This window comes from Heteronotia binoei, chromosome 16 (genome assembly GCF_032191835.1).
Source record: "Heteronotia binoei isolate CCM8104 ecotype False Entrance Well chromosome 16, APGP_CSIRO_Hbin_v1, whole genome shotgun sequence".
Classification (NCBI taxonomy): Eukaryota; Metazoa; Chordata; class Lepidosauria; order Squamata; family Gekkonidae; genus Heteronotia; species Heteronotia binoei.
Genome location: NC_083238.1, coordinates 31917518 through 31943125, shown reverse-complemented (window position 1 = coordinate 31943125; position 25608 = coordinate 31917518). Strand labels below are relative to the sequence as shown.

The 25608-nt window shown below is 45.0% G+C and overlaps 1 protein-coding gene and 1 long non-coding RNA gene across 4 annotated transcripts in view; one reads left to right on the top strand and one right to left on the bottom strand.

Annotated features, from left to right (window-relative positions):
• Positions 1-8534, bottom strand: part of ITGA6 (integrin subunit alpha 6) — a 69731-nt gene extending 61197 nt beyond the window's left edge. For all 3 annotated transcript variants that reach the window (XM_060257455.1, XM_060257453.1, XM_060257454.1), the window contains exon 1: positions 8364-8534. In XM_060257455.1, coding sequence (XP_060113438.1) covers positions 8364-8533 — 170 coding nt within the window. In that variant the 5' untranslated portion in view covers position 8534. The remainder of the gene's footprint in view (positions 1-8363) is intronic.
• A 74-nt stretch (positions 8535-8608) lies between these two features.
• On the top strand, positions 8609-19143 carry LOC132585514 (uncharacterized). The gene is made up of 2 exons (XR_009556313.1): positions 8609-8929; positions 18358-19143. It is a non-coding gene; the product is annotated as an uncharacterized LOC132585514 (long non-coding RNA).
• The last annotated feature ends 6465 nt before the right edge of the window (positions 19144-25608 follow it).

Below are 25608 nucleotides of genomic sequence, written 5' to 3'. Positions count from 1 at the left end.
AGGGTATACGAACTCTTCAAAACACCGCACAGCAAATAGTTTAACAATCCATCAGATCCTGTGAGGCAGAGCACCATAGTTTCACCAAAGGTTAACACAAATAGTGCGTCAAGAGGTAATTGGCTAAGTACAGGGCTTTTTGGTAGAAAAAGCCCAGCAGGAACTCATTTGCATACTAGGCCATACCGCCTGACATCACCATTGTTTTGTGCAGGGCCTTTTGGGCAGAAAAAAGCCCAGCAGGAACTCATTTGCATAGTAGGCCATACTCCTGACATCACCATTGTTACGCACAGGGCTTTTTTTTTGGTAGAAAAAGTCCAGCAGGAACTCATCTGCATATTAGGCCACACACCCCTGATGCCAAGCCAGTTGGAACTGTGTTCCTGTGCAATCCTGCTTTTAAAAAGCCCTGGCTAAGCGAAAAAAACTTCTCAGTTCAGTAAGAGAGCCAGGAGTAAGTTGCATCATCTTTTGGAGGGGTCCAGCACTCTGCTTGGATTCCAAAAACCACCTATTTAGTGTAGTGTAAACACATCCATTGCTTCTCTTCCTCTCCATGCCCTTCTCACAACGGCCCTATGAGGTAGATTAGGGGGAGAGAGAATGACTGGCCCAAAGTCACCCTGTGGGGCTTTGAAACTGGGTCCCCTTGGATCCTAATCCTCGATCTCTGAGAACGTTGCTTAATCTGTAACAAAATTAAGCGATTCTATTAATACTGAACTCTAACAATCTACAGACCTAGATGCCCACACATGCCACACAGGGAACAATTAACCACAACTAGAAAACGTTGATTTATTTCAGCCACATCTCTGAATTTGCCTTTTTGCCAGATTAAGTTGAAGAAAAACCCTCGAGCCAGGCCTGTTTCAAACATTTCAGCTGAATTTCTCCAGACATGTGCTTGGGGAAGTCTAGCCCGCAAGAACTTACATCACAATAAATCTGTTGGTCTTTAAGATGCCACAAGACTCCTTTCTGCTTTGATTAGAATGACCATTTACTTGCAGTTAACAGTCATTTGGTTCGGCAGAGGAAATTTCAACCAGATTTCAAAAACCACACACAGACCACCAGGCACCCTTTCAGAAATTATTAACAACCTGCGAGATCTCTTAGCGAAGACTTTTACCACTCTGTGACTCGACATAAGCTGGAGGTCTGCAGCCCAAGAAATGGCCAGTTATTTTAGGTCAAAACAAGATTTCCAGTCTTCCTCCACAGCCCCCACATGCTTATCCTTGTCCAGTGTATCTCATAGCTTTACTTCAACTCCCAGTCCCCCTCCCTTTGACCTTTCCCACTTCCCATAATTCCTCTGGGCCACTGCTCTCCACACTCTGATGGTAAGGCGAGACCTGGCAAACACTCTGTTCTTCTCTCACACAAACATAGGCACTGTAGTTATCAACATAACTCCAAAGTAGGCATGGCCAAGTGGTTACGGTGATGGACTAAAAAACCATTCAGGTCACCCTGGGTCAGAATTCTGCCAACTATGAAACCTTTGCCCTGACTTAAATAGCCCAGGCTAGTCCAATCTCAGAAGCCAATCGGAGTCAGACCTGGCTAGTATTTGGATGGCAGACCACCAAGGAATACCAGAGTCATGACCGTGCAGGCAAGCAATGGCAAACCAGCTCTTAATGTCTCTTGCCTTACAAACCCTACAGGGTAAGTAAACTGTGACTTAATGGCAAAAACTTTTACCACTCTGTGACTTGACATAAGCTGGAGGTCTACAACCAAAGAACCATTTCAGTCATTTCAGGTCAAAATACATTTGTTAGCTCAGGGACAGACCACTTGCTTTGCAAGCAGAAGTTCCCAGGCTGAAGAAGGATTTATACCCTCACCCTTCACTTGGGAGTCTCAGAGCAGTTTACAATCTCCTTCCCTTCATCTCCCCACAACAGACACCCTGTGAGGTAGGTGGGGCTGAGGATGAATCCCCAGCATCTCCAGTTAAAAGTATCAAGTAGCAGGAGATGTGAACAACCTCTGCCTGAGACTCTGGAGAACTGCTGTCAGTCACAGTAGACAATAGTGGCCTTGACAGACCAACAGTCTGAATTCAATATAAATCAATTTCATAGTTTCAGCATGAATCAACTTGACTCCAGAAGAACAGATGATGGCAGGAGAAAGTCCAGCAAGCAAACAGCAATTGCATGCGCTGGAGAAAGGAGAAGTAAAAATATGGATGGAAATGAGTAATTTTCAGATAGGAAGATACACTGTTGGAAAGGATGGCATTTTGACAAATCCTTTCTCCAGCATCTTCAGACTTTTTCAGGCATCTCTAGGCAGTTTTGGTGCTCTCTTGGCACACCAAAAACTACAAAATGGTCTATTCAAATACTTCTCAGCCTAGAGTAACTGCATAACAACCACACCATATTTAGCAATAGGAAGAAATATCCTGGGGCTACTTTACTCATCCATACCATCCTTATCAACACAGGACAGGAACATCCGGGACTCATTCATTCTTGCATGTCATGCAATCAACAGATTACTGTTTGGACAAGCCGTGAATGCAAACTCGTTTTTAGTTTAGAAGCAAGCAAAATTAAATTCTTGGGTAAATTGAGATGATTCAGTTAAACTCTGTCAGCTACTCTGTATGAAGTTAAGAACGCCACTACGTAGGTGGGCAGTTTGTGTTTTCATTTCATTCTTTTTGTCCTGTTCGCAAAGACAGGCGTGAAGAAGTCTGCTTATCCCTGCCCACTCCTCTCCCACACATTGGTCAAGGACAAACTTGGCAAAATCACAAACTTTCTCTTACTGCCCACCTGATAGGAGGGAAGGCATCATAAAACAAGCGGGAATATGAGCAGAGTGCCAGTTTAAATTCGTTACCAAAAAAATGATATGCAAAACAACTCATTTGGGTTTCGAAAATATCAGAAATATTAACCCCTCTTATATTTCAAGTTAATTCTTGAGCCTGTATAGTGTAATGAAGTGTGCGGACTCTTATTTGGGAGAACTGGGTTTGATACTCCACTCCTCCGCTTGCAGCTGCTGGAATGGCCTTGGGTCAGCCATAGCTCTCGCAAGAGTTGCCCTTGAAAAGGCAGCTTCTGAGAGAGCTCTCTCAGCCACACCCACCTCACAGGGTGTCTGTTGTGGGGGAAGAAGATAAAGGAGATTGTAAGCAGCTCTGAGACTCTGATTCAGAGAGAAGGGTGGGGTATAAACCTAGTCTTCTTCTTCACCTGACCATTTTTTGAGGTTGGTTTGGATCCCACTGAAATTTAGAACTTTCTTGTTCCCCTTTCCCATTATAGCCCCAAATTCGCTCTGAAACATTGGTCTGGGGGTGGGGGATATCCATGAACATAAGAAGAGTCAGAGGTATACAACAGGAGAGGAGGAATGAGCAAATATTTTTTTTTTAAACCCACACACATACTTCAAGCAGCAGAAATGTTTGGAGAAATCGAAGCCAATATTTGACCCATAAATCAATCAAGGTCCCTCCTGGTCACTGGCAAGAGGAGTAGTGCTGCCTTCTCCAGGTTAGGAAAATCCTAGAAATTTTGGGATGGAGCCTGGGAAGGACAGGGACCCCTGTGGGGTACAATGCCATAGAGTTCACCCTCCAAAGCATCCATTTTCTCCAGGGGAACTGACCTCTGTAATCTGGAGATGAGCCATAATTCTGGGGGACCCCAGGTATTACCTGGAGGTTGGCATCCCTATTACTTGCCCAGCATGAAGGCCCTGTGAGTAGCTATGACATATCCACGCTAAGTTACCTGAGGCTCATTGCCTGTTATGAAAGAGCCTTCTCTCTGGGACTTAAAATGTCTATCCTCCAGGGTAAAACCTGTATCTTATTTCCCACTATACATGTTCACATTTGCAGCATCTTCGCTACTCTACTCAGAATTACAAATGTGCAGCTGAAATCATACTTTGGGATGGGAAGTGTCCCATGGTACACACACTCATAGAAAAAGAAAGCGGGTAAATCACTAGTAGAAGGAACATGCACAGCCCAAAAGCAAAGCTAATAAACGCTGGGTGAAAAGCCAGCAGTAGGGGATGAATCAGGCAATCTCAGAGGAAGTGCATGTAGACACTTGTGTCGGTGCAACCCAACCTCCAGGGCAAAAAGAAAGGGAGAGTGACCCTCCCTTTCAGCTCCGAAAGGAGCTGCCAAAACCCCCCACAAACTTGCTCAAGGCACATGTGTCCTTTTTGCCTTGTCATCACAATCTCTCATAACATCCCTTGTTGGATTTTTCTCACTCTGAAAATGATTATATGTTTCAGAGTCTGAGTTACAACCTCCACATAAACTGTGAAAGAAACTCAGGTTTGAATTGCTGATCTCTTCTTCTTTAAGGTCTTTTTCTTCCTAAGAAGGCATCAGTAATGTGTTTAATCCAGGAATGCTGCTATGGATTGGAAAGGGGGGGAAATATTCTCATCACATCACAACAGATGGCTCTTAGATACATTATAAAGTTTAAATTACAAAAAAAGTGATCTATTTTGTTGTAGGATTTTTGAAATACTTTGCCACTTTCAGCAAGGCCATTCACAAAGGAGTCAGTCTTTTCTTTTCTTTCTCCTTTTCCTTTTAAAGCAAAGGGTTTTGTGCCTTTGTCATGCCATTATATAGCCCACTAAAATGTTTATTACACTCACTCAGATTGGGTGCTGATGTCCTATCTAAATCAGAGGTTCCAGAGTCAAATATGGCTCTTTAAAAAACAAAATGAAACCTTTAAACTAAGGCATGGGGGATGTTAGAAAAATCAATGCTCTACCTACTTATTTCGTTTATCAACTCTCCTTTCTCCACAACTGGACCCAAAAGAGCTTACACAATCCTCCATGTTATCCTCACAGCAACTAAAGGTCTTCTTAAATTTGTTTTACAGAAACAGAGATGATAGAGGTGGACAACTGCCAGTAATCCAACACACAGATTTATGTCAGTGCATAAAAACCATTGTGCAAGGTACTCCTATGCATATTTATAACATATTGTGAGATCCCGTGTGTGTCATTTCCTCATAAAAGCCTCACAATCATAATTGGGCTGTGGAAATTTTATGGACTACCAGTATAAGTGTCAATAATCAGCAACATTAAAAGCATACTTTTTTCAGCTATGCCAATGGGCTTTGTTATACTGGCTCTCTTTTAATCTCTTGCTTAGAATTTTGATGTCGTTTTGATTCTTTCATACACTGATTCCCAGATTCCCTGGCCCTGGCTCCCAAAACTCACAGCAACAGCCATTTCCAGTTGTACCCATTAGGGATGTCACAATGCATCAGGAATCCCTCAAATTGCTAAGGGATGTACCACAGAGATTTGGGAATTCCTAGAGCATCGTGATGTCACTTCCAATCACAAACAGAAATGATGTTGTGACACTGTGCATTGCTCCCCCCCATTTTTGCTCCCACTTGAGTGAAGAAACCCACTAGGGACTCTTGCTCTTCAACTATAAAAGCCAGCTGACCCCTGTTCTAAGTCATGGTTTAGGGACCAAGAAACCACTGGGGGGGCTATCTCCATCTCTACTCTCTCAAGTGAGTTCCCCTCTGCCTCCAACAGTTTATGTTACCCAGGGGCAACAATACCTTCATCACAACTAGGTATAATTAATTTTAACCAGATAACTGAAAGGAAATCTTCAGTTAGGCAATCAAAGTTACTATATTTCAACCAACAGAAACCTACTGAACTTATCACAGATATAGGCATTCCCGATGAACTGTCTCATGGTTGTATCTCCCCCCCACAAAGAATAAACTAACAGGGTGAGAAGGGCATCATAATGCAAACACCTTTTTAAAAATTTTCCTCCCCACCATATGATACGCAAGAACTGAAGTGAATTTTATTTCCTAATTCATGACGCTATGCCAGAGACACAACAGAGCTACCTCACCTTAATGGTGGCCCCACTTCACTTCTGGCCATTATTTTTTTACTTAATTTGCCCAATGGTGACTCAAAGCACCTCACAACATCATTCTCCTCTCCTCTGTTTTACCCTCACAAGAGTAATTTTACCCTTGTGAGGTAGATTAGGCTGAAAGAGAGTAACTGGCCCAAAGTTTCCTACATCATAGTCCATCCAGTAATATGATAAAGGGAGATTTAACTCTCAAAAGCTAACATCTTGTAAGTCTTCTTCATCTTTTAAGGCACTACTGGACTTGAATCTTGCTCTTCTAACCATTGTACCACATTGGCTTTGTCATTTCTCCTTTCTCCAGCTCAAAATTGACTTTTAGTCTGAAAATGGTAGTACCTGCATCCTCCAGATCTACAGCAACTGCTGCAACCCAGTTTACTTCTAGAACCAAGCAATGGACACTGTAAGATAGGCAATGTCCTGTCTGGAACAGCCTTCTCTTTAACAACAGCTTCACCGGTCGCAAGAAGCTGGTAATGTTCAGCTCCTTGACAGGGAAAGTTTCACCTGTTGATTTCTACATACCAGACTTCTGAAGGCTGGCGGGCCCATGGAATGGAGCCACCTTGCTAAAGCTAGGAGATGCAGGCTTGGTCTGGTCTTGAAGTATTACCACCTTGGCATTCCACAATGGAAGGTAGATAAGAGATAAAGGCAAAAGATAGATGATAATGAGAAACATTCCAAAACATGATCCTGCAGGATCCCCCCGCCCCCACAGACTGAAGTGTCACTCCACCTCATTCCTCTGCACATGGGATGGAGCTGTGGCTCAACGGTAGAGCATCTGCTTGGCATGCAGAAGGTCCTAGGTTTGATCCCCACCATCTCCAGTTCAAAAGGACCAGGCAGTAGGTGATGATGAAGATCACAATCTGAGACACCTGAAGAACCTCTGCTAAGTCTGAGTATACAATCCTGGCCATGATAGACAGATTCAGTATAAAGCAGCTACCTATGTACACACACACGCACACACAGAGGAACCAGTGTTGCAGACAAAGTTGTCTGTCTGGATGTCTTTCCTTTGGCTTTACAAAGGGCTGTAAAAAGACTACTCTTTGGCGGCCACTGGGCTTTTGACCAAACAACCTTTTCTCTCTTTTTTGTATGTGAATGTCTGTTTCCCCCCTGCCAACATGCATCTGACGTAGCAGGTTCCAGCTCACCAAAGCATATGCCACAGCTGCTGGTCTCTGTGATGCCACAAAGCCCTTTTAAACTCATTCCCTGGTTCGTTGGGGGCAGAGAGATGCCTCAGCAAGACTGCATCTTGTTGGTGTGTGGCAGTGCTGGACATACAGGCCGACCCAACCACTGGAAGAATGTTTCCATTTGCTTCTTTGGAGAAGTCAACATTCAAACCCTGTTCAAACTAAGCACCCTGTGTGTGGTTTTTTTTCTTTTAGATCTGCTTTCCTGCAGAGGAGAAAACACTCATTTTAGCACCACCCCTTTTGCACTGCTGACCTAACCCCAGAAGTTTGCATTCCCTTAGGGGGATGGGTGCTTTTGTTGCTGCGCACCCCCCCCCCCCCCGCACTCTTTGTTAAATAGAGATCAGGAATGCAAGACGTAGGTGGGCAGTTTTAATTCCTTCAGAATATTTTTGTGGTTTGCCACTCCTCCCCCCCCCCCCGCCACCTTGCTAGATCAGGAGAAGCGTACGGGAAAACATACACACACACACACAAAACCGGATTTCTTTTTCAAACATCACTCTCAAGCGCCCTTCCGGCATCTTGATAAGTGCCATCTGTCGGCCGTATTTTCCAGAGCTCCTCTGCTTTTCTCATCTAGGCAGCCTGCGCTAACAGGTGGTTGGTGATTCCCCCCCCCCCCTCGCCAAGCCATTTCGCAGAAAAAAAACAAAACCGAAGCAAATCTGGTTTGCACCACACCGGCGGAAGTGCCTGCAGCTCGAAAGCCTCCACACACCTCCAGCCCCTAGCGGAGGCAGCACAGCACAGGCGCAAAAGCGGCACTCCAACTTCCAAAGGGACGCCTGCCGTTTCCCGCAACACAGCAGCCGGCGCAGCCTTCCCTTAAGTCCCAGAACCCTCCAGGGTTGCGGGGGAGCCGGCGCCGCTTGGAGCGGGCGAAAAGCAACCCGATCACTCACTTTCTCCGCCAAACCCAGAAGTCGACTCCCGCCCGATCCCACCTGTGCGTGCTTGCGCCTTCACACACCCGCCCCGCGCGCGCCATGCTCGTCGGGAAAAGCTCCCTGCAGCCGCCTTTCCAACTTTCAGGGCCAGGATTCGCGCCTCGGCGGAGACAGAAGGACCACGGACGCCTCTCCCGAAGAGCCACGCGGAACTCCAGGCCGAACTCCCCCTGCCCCACCAGCCAGTCTCCACGCACGCCAAGTCCCCCGCCGCCGCGCCCCCGAGGAGCCACTCACAGCCTCCTGTCCTGCGGCTCCAGCTGCCGATGCATGGCCAGGGAGAAGCCGAAGAGGCTCCCGGACTCGCCGTTCCACACGACCACGTTGCCCGTGTCCAGGTTGAAGGCGGAGGCCAGGTGGCAAAGGAGCGGCCCGAGCAGCAGCATCTGCCCCGGAGAGCGCGCCATGCGTGCCTGCCCAGCCGGCCGGAATCCCGCGGGAAGGAGGGAGGAGAAGCAAAGGAGGCTGACGAGCGGACTGGCGGGGCGCCCCTCTCCCGGCTGGCCACTGCCCGGCGCTGCTGCTGCTGCTGCTCTCCCTCTCCCCCTCGCTGCCACAGCCTGAATGAGCCCCTTGTTCTCTCCAGAGACTCTCCCGGGCTCCGCACCGAGTGACGAGCGCGCAGCCCCGCCCCGTCTCTCTCCCCGGCCGCCCTGCCTCGCCTTGCCCAGCCCTACCCCGACAGTGCCCTGCCTGCCTGCCTGCCTGCGGCGGCTCTGCCTCCCGGTGTGGAGCTTGTGGCTTCGGGAAGCCCGACCAAGGCGGCTGTGAAAACCACTCACGAGGCTCGGCGTGCCCTCCAGGTAGACGGGTTTGACGTCTGGCGGGGCGCGGGTCTGTGTCATCTGACTTCGCCAAACCCGGAACGTGGCTGTGATTTGGGGGTGTGCCTGGGCGGGGCCGGGCAGTGACCCGTGGCGCTCGCACCCCGGCTACCTTGGAGCGCTCGGCTGCTTCCTGCGGAATCAGCGCGCCCTGTTAAGGCTCCTGCTCCAGCCACCCCTGGCTGGCACCTTTGACGCCATGAGGCTGCCTTAGACCGAGTCAGATCTTTGGTCTCTCCAGATCGGCAGTGGAGCTCCTGGGCCTCCCGTGGAAGCTTCGATATCACCTGCTGGTCCTGGGACTTTTTGCAGGCTAAGTACATGCTCTCCCCCAGAGCCCTGGCCCTTCCAGAGATGAGGTGTATTACACAGAATCCAGTAACAGTATAGGCAAATCCAGGTGGGCAGCGGTGCTGGTGTTAAGCAGTACAACAGGGGTGGCCAAATTTCAGCTTGGGAGTCACAAGTGGCGCTTTCACACACTTGTGTGGCTCTCGAAGCCCTCAACATCTCATTGGCCAGCTTGGAAAAGGCATTTATCTCCTTAAATCAATTCACCAAGTCAGTCTGGAGAATGCATTTAAAGTTGTTTTCTTTCCACCACTCTCTCCCCCCTTAACCCCATGTTTTCTTTGCTTCCTTGTCTTACAGCTCTCAAACATCTGACATTCATGTCTTGCAGCTCTCAAACATCTGATGTTCATTCTATGTGGCTCCTACATTAAGCAGGTTTGGCCACCCCTGCGGTAGAACAAATTTTGAGTCCAGTTGTATCTTTAAGACCAACAGAAGTTTATTCAAGGTATGAGCTTTCATGTACAGGCACACTTCCTCAGATACATAGAATTGGAAATTAACAGTGCGTGTGTACTGCTAACTTCCATTTCAGTGTGTCTGAGGAAGCGTACCTGTACATGAAAGCTCATACCTTGAATAAACTTCTGTTGGTCTTAACGATGCCACTGGCTTCAAAATTCATGTTACAGCCGGTGTGGTGTGGTGTGGTAAAAAGTGACAGACGAAAATCTGGGAGACCCAAGTTCGAAACCCCACCTGTGCCATGGAAGCTCACTGATGACCTTGGTCCAGTTTCAACCTAACCTACCTCACAGGTTGCTCTGAGGATAAAATGGAGGAGAGGAGAATTATGTAAGAAGCTTTGGGTCTCTGTTGGAGAGAAAGGCAGAGTATAAAAGAATTAAATAATGTTTAGATCATTGGTCTATCTGCCAGTCTCCAGGATCTTCCACAGCACCTACTGCAACTGGAGACAGCAGGATTTGAATCTGGAAACTTCTGTGTGTAAAGCAGGTGCACTACCACCCAGAGCTTGTGGTTGGTACCATATCTGTTTTGACCTTAATGTGTATTCATTGGGAAGAAACCAGTGCACTATTTGGTGTGATCCTTTTTCTGGTCTGTTTTTCAACAGAAGAATAAAGGCTTACCTGTTACTGGGCTGTACCACATCCAAGGCAGGGTGAATCAGAATAAAGCACACTCTGATTGTGGAAAGCTAGATGAGAGGAAGAAAGATTTGGTGTAGCTTAATCTGCTTCCTCATGTGTCAGTTTTTCATACACAGCAAAAAAAAAATTGTGTGGAAACATTCAGTTTTGTATGTCCCCATCTGCTCTCTGGAGTGGCACAGTCCAGAAACAGGAGGGCCTTTTCCATCCATTACTTGTGACAATGAGGCCATAATAAGCCCCTAAGTAGCTCTTACAGCCTTTTGCACCCTTTCTTCTGTAATATATGGCTTTAAAAATGAGTTAGACAGATCCATGATAGGGTTGCCACTCTCGAGGTGATGCCTGGAGATATCCTGGGATTACAGCATTTTCAGGGGACAGAGATCAATTCATCTGAAGCAAATTACCTCTTTGGAAGGTGGACTGTATGGCATAAGTCACCAGGTCCGGATGGCATACATCCGAGAGTTCTGAAAGAACTCAAAGTTGAACTTGTGGATCTTCTAACAAAAATCTGTAATCTTTCATTGAAATCTGCCTCCGTTCCTGAGGACTGGAAGGTAGCAAATGTCACCCCCATCTTTAAAAAAGGTTCCAGAGGAGATCCGGGAAATTACAGGCCAGTCAGTCTGACTTCAATACCGGGAAAGTTGGTAGAAACCATTATCAAGGACAGAATGAGTAGGCACATTGATGAACACGGGTTATTGAGGAAGACTCAGCATGGGTTCTGCAAGGGAAGATCTTGCCTCACTAACCTGTTGCATTTCTTTGAGGGGGTGAACAAACATGTGGACAAAGGAGACCCGATAGATGTTGTTTACCTTGACTTCCAGAAAGCTTTTGATAAAGTTCCTCGTCAAAGGCTCCTTAGAAAGCTTGAGAATCATGGAGTAAAAGGACAGGTCCTCTTGTGGATCAAAAACTGGCTGAGTAATAGGAAGCAGAGAGTGAGTATAAATGGGCAGTCTTCGCAGTGGAGGACGGTAAGCAGTGGGGTGCCGCAGGGCTCGGTACTGGGTCCCATGCTCTTTAACTTGTTCATAAATGATTTAGAGTTGGGAGTGAGCAGTGAAGTGGCCAAGTTTGCGGATGACACTAAATTGTTCAGGGTGGTGAGAACCAGAGAGGATTGTGAGGAACTCCAAAGGGATCTGTTGAGGCTGGGTGAGTGGGCGTCAACGTGGCAGATGCGGTTCAATGTGGCCAAGTGCAAAGTAATGCACATTGGGGCTAAGAATCCCAGCTACAAATACAAGTTGATGGGGTGTGAACTGGCAGAGACTGACCAAGAGAGAGATCTTGGGGTCATGATAGATAACTCACTGAAAGTGTCAAGACAGTGTGCGTTTGCAATAAAAAAGGCCAACGCCATGCTGGGAATTATTAGGAAGGGAATTGAAAACAAATCAGCCAGTATCATAATGCCCCTGTATAAATCGATGGTGCGGTCTCATTTGGAGTACTGTGTGCAGTTCTGGTCGCCGCACCTCAAAAAGGATATTATAGCATTAGAGAAGGTGCAGAGAAGGGCAACTAGAATGATTAAAGGGCTGGAGCACTTTCCCTATGAAGAAAGGTTGAAACGCTTGGGACTCTTTAGCTTGGAGAAACGTCGACTGCGGGGTGACATGATAGAGGTTTACAAGATAATGCATGGAATGGAGAAAGTAGAGAAAGAAGTACTTTTCTCCCTTTCTCACAATACAAGAACTCGTGGGCATTCGATGAAATTGCTGAGCAGACAGGTTAAAACGGATAAAAGGAAGTACTTCTTCACCCAAAGGGTGATTAACATGTGGAATTCACTGCCACAGGAGGTGGTGGCGGCCACAAGTATAGCCACCTTCAAGAGGGGTTTAGATAAAAATATGGAGCACAGGTCCATCAGTGGCTATTAGCCACAGTGTATGTGTGTATATAACATTTTTTGCCACATTTTTTGCCGTTGGCCTGATCCAACATGGCTTCTCTTATGTTCTTATGTTCATTACACTCCACTGAAGTTCCTCCCCTTCCAAACCTGGTCCTGTTCAAATTCCACCCCCAAAATCTCCAGTTATTTCTCTGTCTGGAGCTGGCAACCTATCATGGAAGATAGGTCCATCAATGATTATTAGACTGTGGTGAACCTCCATAGTCAGAGGCTATGAATACCAGTGCTCGGAGGCAATGTGAAGGGTAGATCTTGGCCTGTGTGTTGTTTGTCTTCCAGAGCATTTGATTGGCCACCTTGTGAAACTGGACTAGATGGACCATTGGTCTGATCCAGCAGGGCTCTTCTTATTCAGTAGCACAAACTACAAATCCCAAACCAGCATAAAGACTCTTGAGTGGCTTCACACTTTGTGCACCGATGCTGTTCGCTCTGTGTGAATGAGATACACATATCCTTAAACACCTGTGCATATGCACACGGGAGCCTGGATGAGGCAATAGCTCCTTGACAACCGTGCAGGGATGTTTAAAGGTGCATCCCATCTTTGAAGATGTTTGTCCACACACTCGACAGACAGCAATCAACTTAACCTCATTTCCACCCCATTCGCTAATGTCAGCAGTCAGCTTTAGAGCATTGCTTTCCCTCCTTGCTGATGTGACATGTGCAGCGAGAGCTGGTTGACACTTACTTAACTATAATTTGATTTCTTTTGGGGACTGAACACTTGATGACTAACTGTTGAAAATCCCTCCATTTGAAGAGCTCTGACAGTTCTCTCTATGGTGGCTCATTCAATAGAGGTGAGCCATGCACTGGATTCCAGCAATGCATCAGTGTAAGGCAGTGGCAGTTACCAGTCTTCCTGGCTTTTCAGTTCCCCCAGCAGTCCTTTCCAACCTTGGGAGAGTTTATTCCCTGGGCCACAGGTCCCACATGAAGCAATAGCCATGTGTATAGGGAGGCTACAGTGGGGAGCAAGGAGAAGAGGCCAAGATAGTTCCCTCCTTCTGTCAGTGCAAATGCAAGAAGCAGAAGGGAGTGATTCCCCCCGCCCCCCCGTTCTCCACTTGTGCCTCCTGATCCATGGGAATCCCACAACCTCAGAAATAAATTTTCCTGAGGTTGGAAATTGCTGATGGAGCAGGAAGAGGAGAAAAAGGAGGAGAGCTAGGAAGATCAGCAGTCCTTACATCGTCCTGCTGCTGGATCCAACTCTACAATGAAGAGGAAATCATGCAGCTGTGGATGAATCCTATTTAGAGGTGTTGGGGACTCATCCTTGTCTAGGCAAAGCGTGCCTCTGCCACATTACCACAGCCACTGTCCGATCCCTAGCCCTAATCCTTGGGTTTCCCCTTCTGCCTTTGTAAAGGCTAAGTTGATCTGGCATGAGGATCTATGTTAGCAAGTGTTGTGAAAGACCTTTTCATTCTGGGATCTGCTGTCAGTTACAGTAGATTATGCTGAGCTAGAATTATTTATGAATGTTGTCTTAATTAAGCAGAGAAAAGGAATAAGTCAGAGCCACGCTGTGTGTGTTTGAGCTTTAAAGGGATAGTAATCGTCATCTAGAAAACAGGAAGGGTACACATATGGAGAAAGACAAGAAAACCTAGAGCTACCTCTAATCAGTTACATGATTAAAAGCTAAAGATGGCAACTCTGTCTCTGCTCACAACTCACAGAACAAAGACAGGAAATTCTACCATAAAACATCAAACAAATGTGTAAAAAGCACATATTCAAACCAATATATTGATCAGCCGATGACAAGACTAAAGATTACAGCATTATACTAAAACACTCTAGCCCAGGAAAACTTTATCTCCTTCTAATTGGTTATAGCTTAGATAAGTAGTATCCTGTTCTCACACATCAGTTTGACTCTGTCATGACTGAAGTGTTGACAACTTGCAAATATTCCAACAATGAATTTATTTTTATTTTACAAAATTTATACCCTGCCTTTTTGCCCTCACAAGGGTCACCAAGGGAGCTAACATTTAAAAACACATAAATCATTTTTAAAGACCCTCTTAAAACCATATAAACCAACAGGAAACACACCATTAAAAGCAGAGCCAGAATACATACAAAACCATAACAACAGCAATTAAAATATTAGGCAGGAAGGAGGGATCATTCCATGCTCGACAAAATGAATAATTCTTCCAGCCCTGACCTGGATAGCCAGGCAAGTCCCGTCTCATCAGATCTCAGAAGCTATGCAGGGTGGACTCTGGCAAGTACTTGGATGGGAGACCTCCTTGAAATACCAGCAGTTAGGAGGCAGAGGCAGGCTTTATTCAGCCACCTCTCTGAATATTCTCCAGGCCCCCAGTAAGGGTCAGTCACCAGAAGTTGCAATGACTTCCAAGTGCACACACACACACACTTTTATTTTAAACCCAAAAATTCTTCACATGCACTGGCAGAAGATGGCAACAGAAGGCATGTCTTTCTGAATAAAGAGTTCTAGAGTTTTGGTGACATAACTGAGAAGGCCCTGCCCAGGTTGCCAACTACTTAATATCAGAAGGCAGGGGAAAGAGAAGCAGGGCATCCAAAGATTATCATAGTGTTCTGGTGGGCTCATAAATGAGGTCCTTCAGGTCTCACTCAACAGAAGCAACTTCACGTGGTCAGTGACTGAGTCATTAATATCCCACCTTATCTCATTAGACTCAAGGTAGCTTACAATGCTACAACACATTGCAAGGGCATACAAAAAACAGCAATCATTGGCAAGATACAAACGCGGCTTTAAAATGCTGCTTAAGTCTGTCAAAACAGTTTATTACTCCACCAAATGTCCTCACACAGACACCTCATTTTAAGTGTCTTCCTAAATAGCAAGTAGCAGTGCCTTCTGCACTCACTGTGGTAGCACAGTTGATTTTTAGTGACTTCTAGTGGGATTTTCAAGGCAAGAGTCTTTCAGAGCTGCATCTGCATAGCGACCCTGGTATTCTGTGATGGTCTCCTATCCAAGCCCTGGCCAAGGCTGACCCCACTTAGCTTCCGAGAACTGACGAGATTGGACTAGCTTGGGCTATCCACATCAGGTTATGGACATACAGTGTGGGTTTTTAAGACCCAGTTTGGTGTAGTGGTTAAGTGCACAGACTCTAATCTGGGAGAGCAGGGTGTGATTCCTCCCTCCCTCCCCCACTTCTCCACATTCACCTGCTGAATGACCTTGGGTCAGTCACAGTTCTTGAAAGAGCTGCTCTCGCAAGAGTGGTTCTCAAAAGAGCTCTTTCAGCCCCACCTATCTCACAGGGAGTCTGTCATGGGGAGGGGGAAGGAAGGAGATTGTAAGCCACTCTGAGTGAAGGGCAAGGTATAAATCCAATTTCTTCTTCTTCTTCTGTGTGATGATCCCACACCTGTAGAACTCACTCTCAAGAAAGGTCTGCCAAGCTCTGTCTTAATGGCCTTTTTAGAAAGCAGTTTGGTTTTTTTAAAATGTTTTGTTCTGCCTGACAACTGGCAGGTGGATTTCCCTATTTGGTACTATTTTTTTCTTCTTTTGACTGCTACATAAATTGTTTCTTAGCATTTATTCTATATGGGTGTATATGATCCCTGTGTTTTACAGTTACAATCTCGTGCAAACTCACTCCAGTCTAAGCTCATTGATTTCAATGTATTTCGGCTAGGGGTAACACTACTTAGCCCTGACCTGGGTAGCCCAGACTAGCCCTATCTCATCAAATCACAGAAGCTAAGGAGGTTCGGCCCTGGTTAGTATTTGCATGGGAGATCTCCAATGAATACCAGGGTCACTACGCAGAGCCAGGCAATGGCAAACCACCCTTGAAAACCTTGTGGGGTCACCATAAGACGACTGAACTTGACAGCAACAAAACAAAACTCTGTTTAGGATGGTGGTGTGCAGGCTTACTTGTTAAAGAAGGCTGGTCTCAGCCAGATGAAATCTGTACTGTCTTTTCTGCTCACACATGCTCTGCCCTTGCTGATTTTTCAGCCGCCCGCTTATTAACAGCACGCTGGTCCCCTGCCAAGCGCTCCACAAGACACAGGCCTGCTGTGACTACATATTGAGCAGCCACTGTGCCAGAAATGCTCTCCTCATCAATGTAACGATTCTTTGTTTAATGATAGGGTAGAAGCTGGATTTCCCCCCCCCCCCTTTTAGAGGAGAAAAAAGGGAGAACTGGGCACTGAAGCCAGATGAACTGCTCCGATCTGCCTTCTGGAGACATTCTAAGAATGGTCCTTTTCATTACAAAGCCTTCATCTGTCACAGGGACAAAAAAACAACAACACCCAGATCTGTACGTTTATTTGGCCTCAAATGTAATGTGTAATTTGTTGGGATGTGCAAACACACAGCTGTGTATCTTTCAGGCTGCAGGTGAAACGAGTCTTTAAAACCCCCGAATAATTTTTTTTTAAAAATCTAACAGTGATGACAATAATTGCATTTAAGGATAAAAGGTGCCCAAGTCTATGATTAATAACGTTGTTCCCCTCCAGGGGCCATTGTGGCATTCTGGGCACTCTTTCTATTGCTGTGAGACTGATTTCCATTGCATTGTGAGCTCATTCTTCCAGATTCCACTGCTGGCATTAGTGCATAAATCCCTTTGACGGGAGGCGATGCTGTGCGACAGAACAGCAATTCTTGAAAGAGTCTTTCCAGGAAACATCGGGCAGAATTTGCTGCGAGGCATGCAGCATTCAAACCATGTAAAGCGACCCTATGAACGAGTCCACCAAAGTGAGGAGATTATGAAAAAAACTTGTTAGCCCGCCAACAGACTCACATATCTAACTGCAATTCTAAGCAGAGTTATGCCTTTCTAAATTCACTGATGCCGATGGGCTCCAAAGCAGGGGCTTTTTGCTTAGGATTTACTCTAAGTCTTATTGTCACAACAGCCAAGAAAAAACGAGGGAGACAGAATATTTTTTCAATTTACAAAACTTCTAAAAAACCTCATTTATGCTCTACTTTTCTTCCCAGTAGTGACTCAAAGAGATTTTTATTCTTTTCTCCTTCATGTTGTCCTCACAACAACCCTGTGAGGTAGCTGACTGGCCCAAGGATCTCCCACAGCAAGTTTCCGTGGCAGAATGAGGATTCTCATTCATGGGAAGGGTGGGATGGAAGCAACAACAATAATAAACCTGAGTCTCTCAGATCCTTATTTGATACTCTAACCTCTGTAGTACACTCACTGACCGTTTTCGCACACAGCTTACCTCACAGTCACAATCCTGTTCCCTCTGCAGCGTTTGTTGGATTTCCCACCATCTGCGCCGGAGTTACAGGAAGTGCCACGGCTTTTGCGTAGCAAACGTAAACTGGGTTTTAGCGGTTTACGTTTGCTACGCAAAAGCTGCAGCACTTCCTGTAACTTCAGCGCAGATGGTGGGAAATCCAGCGGGACACTGCGGAGGGAACAGGATTGTGACTGCGAGGTAAGCTGTGTGTGAAAACGGTGACTGTCTTCCATGCTGGATTACTTGGAAGAGATTCTTGGTTACCATAGGCAGCCAGTCTGACATTGTGACGTAATGAGCAAAATTCTGATGTAACAAGCTATAGGAAAAAATAGCAAAGTGCCTATAGCATCCAAGAAATGGTTTGACAAACTATCTGCAATATTGGTTTGAAAATCTGTTGAAAGCTAGTAAAGAGCACTTCGTTAAAAGTACTTTCTTGCAAGTAAGCCCCAATGAGTAGACCTGAGTCAGAGTATTAGTAGACCTGCTAGGATGGCACTGTTAATACAGAAAGTAACTAAACAAATCAATTAAGTATTTATATCTGTAATCATATATTTTTAATAACTCCTTTTAAAGTTATTACCATTTGGGATGTTATTATTCCAGTCTTTGGTGCTGAGACAGAAAAAATGCTCTTAAACAGGAAGAATAGTCAATAGAATATTGGCAAGGAATTTCTAAACCAGGACAGGTTTTTCTGATATCATTTTCTATCCATGGTGATGTTCTTCTAGCGCGAACAATGCAGAAGATAGCCCACAGAGAGAACAGAGCATTTCAGGACCTCATTGTGGAATGGATCTGCATAGATCTCTCAAGGGGGGTTGAAATTCAAGAGCTTTATTGTTCCTCATGAAGATAATTTGGTGACTGGCTTATTCTATGTATGAACTTTAAAATCTGAGAATTGGACCACTCCATGGAAGAGATTGTAATGAAAATACCTTCAGAGTGGATTCTCCTCTGAGTAAGTCCCCTTACGAAATGAGTCAAAACCTAGATACTTGTCAAGTTGATGCTTATGTTTGTTGTAAGAGTTTATCACAAGTTGGAACAAGCTGACATTTTGTTTATGTTTGTTGTAAGAGTTGTCACAAATCAGAATTTCTCCTATGTTTGGTATCACCAGTTGAAACTCTGTCCGTGTTGTTGTAATTGTTTTGTCACTTAAGAGTTCAGATTTTGTGATGGTTGTTTATAAAAAATGATTCATGATTTTAACAGAGGTCTATGACATGTGATTTAAACATACGTATTCAACCGTATTCAGTATAAGCTGAGCAACCATCATTCAGTTATTTTTTTCTATATTTAATCCAAAGCAAGTTTCCTTTTGTCCTGTGGTTCTTGCTACCAAGAAAGTATGCATAGTGTCACAAACTTAATTTGAGTATTTATTTGCTTACTTAATACATTTCTATACAATTTTTTCTTGTTGTTCAAAGCAATTTACAATAAAACAAACATATTAAGCCAAGCAGAAACCTGACATATTAAAATATTAACACAATGAAACTCCAGTGAAATTCCTATGTGTGTGTGTGTGGGGAGAGGAGGGAGGGGGGACGTTTATATATATAAACTCCTTTGAAACCCAGAGAGAAAAAACTTGCCTTCCCCTGCTGCCAATATTGGACCAAAGAAAAGACAGTCTTTATGCTTTGCCTTTTAGCCCATTCCATAAGAACAGGGCCACCACAGCAAACATTCTTGCCCTGGTAGTTACAGATCTCACCACCATTAAGAATGGAAAAGGTAGAAAACTTTATTGTGAGGATCATAAGGTCCATCTGAGCTCATATGGATTATGACTTCTAAAGACAGTTGCACAGTGATAGGGCAGAGAAGATTGGTTCTCCTCTTGATAGACCAACAACAGAACTCTAAAGCAAGCACGGATACTCTCCCATAAAAGTTATAATGTTTGGAAAGATTTGTTGTAACATTTCTGGGTCCGCAAAGGAACAACTTAAAACAATTTCCATATGAACAGTAACTAAGGTATCTGATAGTCTTGCTGGGCTCTTAGTGTCAGGATATGCAAAGCCTTAACAGTTTATATGCACATGCTGGGAAAGTGAAAGTAACAGAACTGCCAGGTAGATCATCTAAGTGACAGAAGGTGGCTGGTTGCCAGATTGCATCAGCCTGAGCAATGTCAGCATGACTCAGCAGGAAGCTGATTGGTTACCTGGCTGGACCTGATGTATAAATGTACAAAGACACTTTGGGATATGTATGGTGGAGGTGCAGCGGAGCATTCTGTTGGAATGGAGAGTGGAGGTGTAAATAAATTGTATATAGTGGTTTTAACACTACTGTGTGCAAGCCTTCATTCTTTGCGTCACTAAAACCACCCTCACTAAGCACAGGCGCATCAACACCTAGTGGGGGCAAGGAATGCTCCACCCCAATTCCCATTTCCTAACAAAAATAAATGGTCATTGATCAGAGGGCATGACATCACTTCCAGGGGAAACCTGGAAGTGACGCTAGTCCTCTCTGGAAATTGCTGGAAGCTCTTATGGTTTTACAAGAGAGGAATGATTTCACTTCCAGATTTTACCAGAAGTATCATCATGACCAGTAGCATCCCCTATGCCTCTGCCTCCCACCCTACTGTCCTAGAACGAACCAAGGTCATATGATCTTTAGGCAAGTCTGCAAATTCTGATTCTTTAACACTAAAATAAATGGGAATATCTCTAAACTGTAAACTCTATCACTTCATCCATGAGATGTACTGACAATAAGGCAAGATTATTCAGACACCGTTACAGAAGATTTCCTTAACAAAGAAAGCACTTCTTCATGCCTCTCTAAAATTAAAAAAGGAAAGGGCTGGTTTTTCTAGCAGTCACTCAGTGAAGAGGTCCACTAGCAGATTCAGTTAAAAGGGAAGGACGAGAACCACCTATGTTTATGATGTACTTAAAGGCAGTGCTGGTATCAACAGTAGGCGGGGGGGGGGCAGATGCCATGGCTCACCCCTGCTGAGATATATTGGGGGAGGGGGTTCCTCACATTACAAACTTTACACCACAGTAAAGTGGAAAATGGCAACTCTGTTACTGTATGGTGATGGGTTCTAAGCGCTCACTAAGATGCCAAGGGACAATTTGCCTCCTCTAATGACATACATTCCCCCTTCCCAAGAGGAAAGGGCCAAGACTGTCGGTAGAAGAGAAAGGGCCAGTACTAAAGAGGAAAGCAAGCCCAGTTATACTTTCCTCCCATATCCCACACCAACCTGGAACTGGCCCTGATCCTAAAAAACCAACATGTTGTGTCCACTTGAACAAGCATTCAGAACACAATCACCAACAGAACAACATTTTGTGAAGCAGATAGCCTGTTAAAGATTAGACGAGCTTTGACTCAGCAATCTTTAACAACCGCCAATCATAATGCATATTTCACCACTCCAAAGCTGACATTGTAATCACATTCTGTCTCGGTTCCTTTGGCCATCTATAAATACAAGTCTTCTTTGAATAAAGCATTTAATTAATTAAGCCGTTGCTGGTTATAATTTCTAAACCCATTAGGTTGGATTGGATCCAGCCTGCTTTTCTGCTAGCAAAAAAATAAATATTAAGGCTCCCTTTCAAACACGGTGAAGGATCACTAGACCTGCATGGACAAAAGCCATGTGGAATCTCAGCCATAGGAAGAAGGGAACAGGGCTGTTGTTAGCGTACCCTGAGATGGGGCAGCTGGCCAGGCCCAGATCTTTTAGTGGGGCCCAGTACTTGTCGCCCAGCACCTGCTTAACATCCCTGAAGCCCATCTGCTTGTTGTGAGCCCCACCCCGCTCTCTATGCTCCCAGCTGCATATGCTGCCCAACATAATCAGGGAAGAGGAGGCAACCACAGAGAAGACTGGGAAATGGACAAGTGGGTGAGGAAAGAACAGATGGCTAGGCAGTGGGAGAGAAGAATGCAGGAGGTGGACGGTGTGTGAGAGAGATGGCAAGCAGAAGAGGCAAAAGGGCTGCTGGGTACTGTTTGTTTAGGGCCAACTGAAACCCAAACCGGCCTTGGGAGGAGAATTAGGTGAGAACAAATGGAAAAGCTGGCTGGATCCAAACATTGTTTTAGCAGATTTGGTAGTTATTTGATAAGTCTTTCAAGGAATCAGAGTTGCAACACTCTCCTCCAGGTAGTTGACACAGTAACAACATGCAGGGTTTTTCTCTTCTAATTCTGGGTAGGAGCAATTCTATCACTCCGTTTTTATTATATTCAGGCTGCTGCTTGGTTTTGTGTGGTATGTGTTAAGTTCACTGCTGATTTATTGTGTGTGTGTTGATTTAACCAATTCTTTGGCACAGTTCCATCTCTTACTACAGTTCCATCTAAATTTCTGGTTGGTAAACAGCAACTGACTTTTAAATTATTATTCTCCACCATTACGGATTGGTCTTTCTGAATATAGGATATGTGGCGCTTCCTTTGGAATTCATATAATAGACCTTCATCCTCCAGTCCCCCATAACCACCTTGCATCCTCAGGATGGGGATTTTGTATAATAGAAATCCTGGTCTACAAGTAGAGTTGCAAGCCTCCAGGTGGGAAAATAACGCTACTAACCCAAAGGTAACCATGACCAAAATCACTAAAATATATACAATGTTTATTACATCAAGAACAGGCCAGCTGAGCATTTTGCCTGTAAGAATTATGTATGACGAGACACATGGTCTAGCATAAACTTTTGTATGGAGTTTATATCCTTAAGGATGTTATAGAACTGACATGTTAGCCCCGTGCCTGAAGAAAAGTGGCATTGAAACAGGAACTGAAACACCAGCTGTCCTGTTGCACATATATATTTTAATGGGATTAATGAAGATACAGAATCACTGCATGAATTGGAAAGATTAATACCTTCAGGAAGACTATGGACTTTATGGGAATATTGTGAATGGAATTGGACTAAGTGTTCTTTATGTGGATAGTAATTCTATAGTGATTTGATTCTATTTGATTTCTATAATTCTATATTAACCATCACCAGTGGTCTGACCTAGCCTCAGATCGCAAAGCATGGAGGCACACCGTCCACCAGGCTGTCTCTTCCTTTGAGAACGCACGCATAGCTGGTCTTGAGGACAAAAGGAGATCGAGGAAGAATCGTACTGCTACAGCACCAACCTCAAATCAGACTTTTCCCTGCAGCCACTGTGGCCGGACCTGCCTGTCCCGCATTGGTCTTGTCAGCCACCAGAGAGCCTGCAACAGACGTGGACTACTGCACCTTTCTTAAATCTTCGTTCGCGAAGTCAAGCCGAGAGAGGGAATTCTATAGTTTGCCTGTTCTTGATATAATAAATGTTGTATATATTTTAGTCACAGTTACCTTTGGGTTAGTAGCATTAGTTTCCTGTGTGGCCTCTCCCACTGTATATTGTAGCCTCCAGGTGGGGTCACAGTTACCTTTGAGTTAGTAGCATTAGTTTCCTGTGTGGCCTCTCCCATTGTATATTGCAGCCTCCAGGTGGGGCCTGGAGATCTCCTGCTTTTATAACTAATCTCCAGCTGGCAGAGATCAGCTCCCCTGGAGCATTTTCTCTGCTTTGAAGGGTGGACTCTATGGCATTGTACCAAGCTGAGGCCCCTCCCCTCCCTAAATCCCACCCTCTCCCAGCCCCACCCCCAAAGTCTCCAGGTATTTTCCAACACAGACCTGGCAATCCTACCTAGAAGTCCCAGGCTAGTCTGATCTCCTCAAATCTCAGAAGTTAGATAGGGTCAGCTTTGGTTAGTATTTGGATGGGAGACCACCAGGGAAGTCCAGGGTTACTCTGGAGAGTCAGGCAATCGCAGACCACCTGTGTTAGTCTCTTGCTTTGAAAACTCTGCAGGGTCCAATGTGACTTGATGGCATTTTACACACAAAACCAGGGCAAGGAGTTAGAGATGCTAAATATTGAGTCATAGAATCATTCTTACATGCTGAAACTTGCCTCTTCATTGTCTAGCATAAGAATGGACCATGTAAAATTACAATTTGTTCTCAGTGAAAAGGTTTTCTTTAACAAAGTGTACTAAAAGCTATCCAGTTCCTTCTTGCAACTGGTATGAGAGGTGGAGAGGGTTTGATTGACTAGTCAGATGGAGCTCCTGTGAGGCAGAGGAGCCGGAGGGACTGAGTCAGCACATACTCAGACCCAGGGCCTTTTTTTTTAAAGAAAAGACCCAGCAGGAACTCATTTGCATTTTAGGCCACACACTCTGATATCACCATTGTTCCACGCATGGGGGTTTTGTGGGAAAAGCCCAGCAGGAACTCATTTGCATATTAGGCTACACTCCCGATGCCAAGCCAGCTGGAACTGCATTCCTGTGTGTTCCTGCTCAAAAAAGCCATGCCCAGACCGTTTTGGTAAGTTAGGGCCCCGGCTGATTTGCACCAATCAACGGCTTTGTTTCCCCGCGTAAGCAAAACTCCTTCATCGTTGCCATCAGTTACCAGGATGCAGAGAGAGCTTTTTCTTCAGTGGTGCAATATGACTTGAAAGTTTGCCAGCTGTGGAACATCTATTCTTAAGAATGCTCCCCCACCCCCCCGTCTTAAATATTTGAAAAAGCTTTGCTAGGACCAGTCTATCTTCAGTCCAGCTAGCCAATTATTCCAAGACCAGCCTGAGATGCTCTTGGTCTGATGTTTTGATGCAATCTGGTTTATATATGTATTTTAATTCTTGTAACCCAATTTAGGTCCTCTTTGGAGAAAAGTAGGATATTCATACATTTAATATAAATGGCCTGGCCTGGATAGCTCAGGCTAGCCTGATATCATCAGGTCTTGGAAGCTAAGCAGACCCTGGTTAGTTCTTAGATGGAAGATCACTGAAAAAGTCCAGGTTGCTACCCAGAGGCAGCCAATGGAAAACCACCTCTGTTCGTCTCTTACTTTGTGAACTCCATTGGGTTGTTGTGTGTTTCTGCAACTTAATGGCACTTTCTACCCCAACATGTCAATGCTTAAATAAATAAACTCTCACTGGCAGTGACTTCCCAGGGTCTTGGGCAGAGGTCTTTCACATCACGTCTTACCTGATGCTTTTGTGTACTGGAGATGCCAGGGACTGAACCTGGGACCTTCAGTGTGTCAAGCAGATGCTCTACTACTGAGCCACAGCCCTTTCCTTGAAATCCTGGGATCATTTGGGGGAATCTTGCTGCTGTCCATGTTTAGACTGACCAGGACTTGCAGGATGGACTTCTTGGATCTCTCTCTCCCAGGAGGTGTGTTTATCTTCCTCTTGCAGGCCTAGTTTTCTCCTAATAAGATGCTAACCCTTTCCCCCACCCCCTCAAGCAATGCTTATTCACTATTTCTTGCTAGGAATCTTTTTTTTATTATTATTTAAGGGCAAAAGACTTTGCCAAGTAAAGAGAAATGTCAGTCAGGAAGTCTATGGGTTCTGCTATTAGCCTCTAACCATTCTTGAATGAAAGGTGAAAGGGCTATATACCCGCACTTTGCTAAGAAGGAGATTTCTTTGCAGAGTTCCAGTTTCATTCTTTGAAAAGCCTCATTGCATTGTGCAGCCATGAACAAGCCCAGCTTAGCAAGTGAACAGTAAATCTAATTGGTTTGGCACATGAGGGAGGGGTCGTGGGATCTGGGTGAACAATAGGAATAGTTGTGCGGGCTTCACTGACTTCAAGTGATTCACTAGTTTATCCAGAACAGCCAGAGAAAGAACAAAGCGGCCATTAATTACTGATGTGCAGGTCTCACAAAAGATGTGGCGGGTGCGGAGGAGAGGCGGGAGCCACTGAAGACAATTCAAGAAAGCCATTGTTTCAAAAGAAATTGCACTTTCCTATCATTCCATTTTCTTACCCACCCGTTTCCCAGATATCTCTTCCCCAGGCATTCATTCCATTGAGTTCTAGGACAAAACTGGATTGGAACCAAGAAGTGGCTGTTATAGCTTTAGAGCAATTATTACGGTAAGACTGTGCAGTA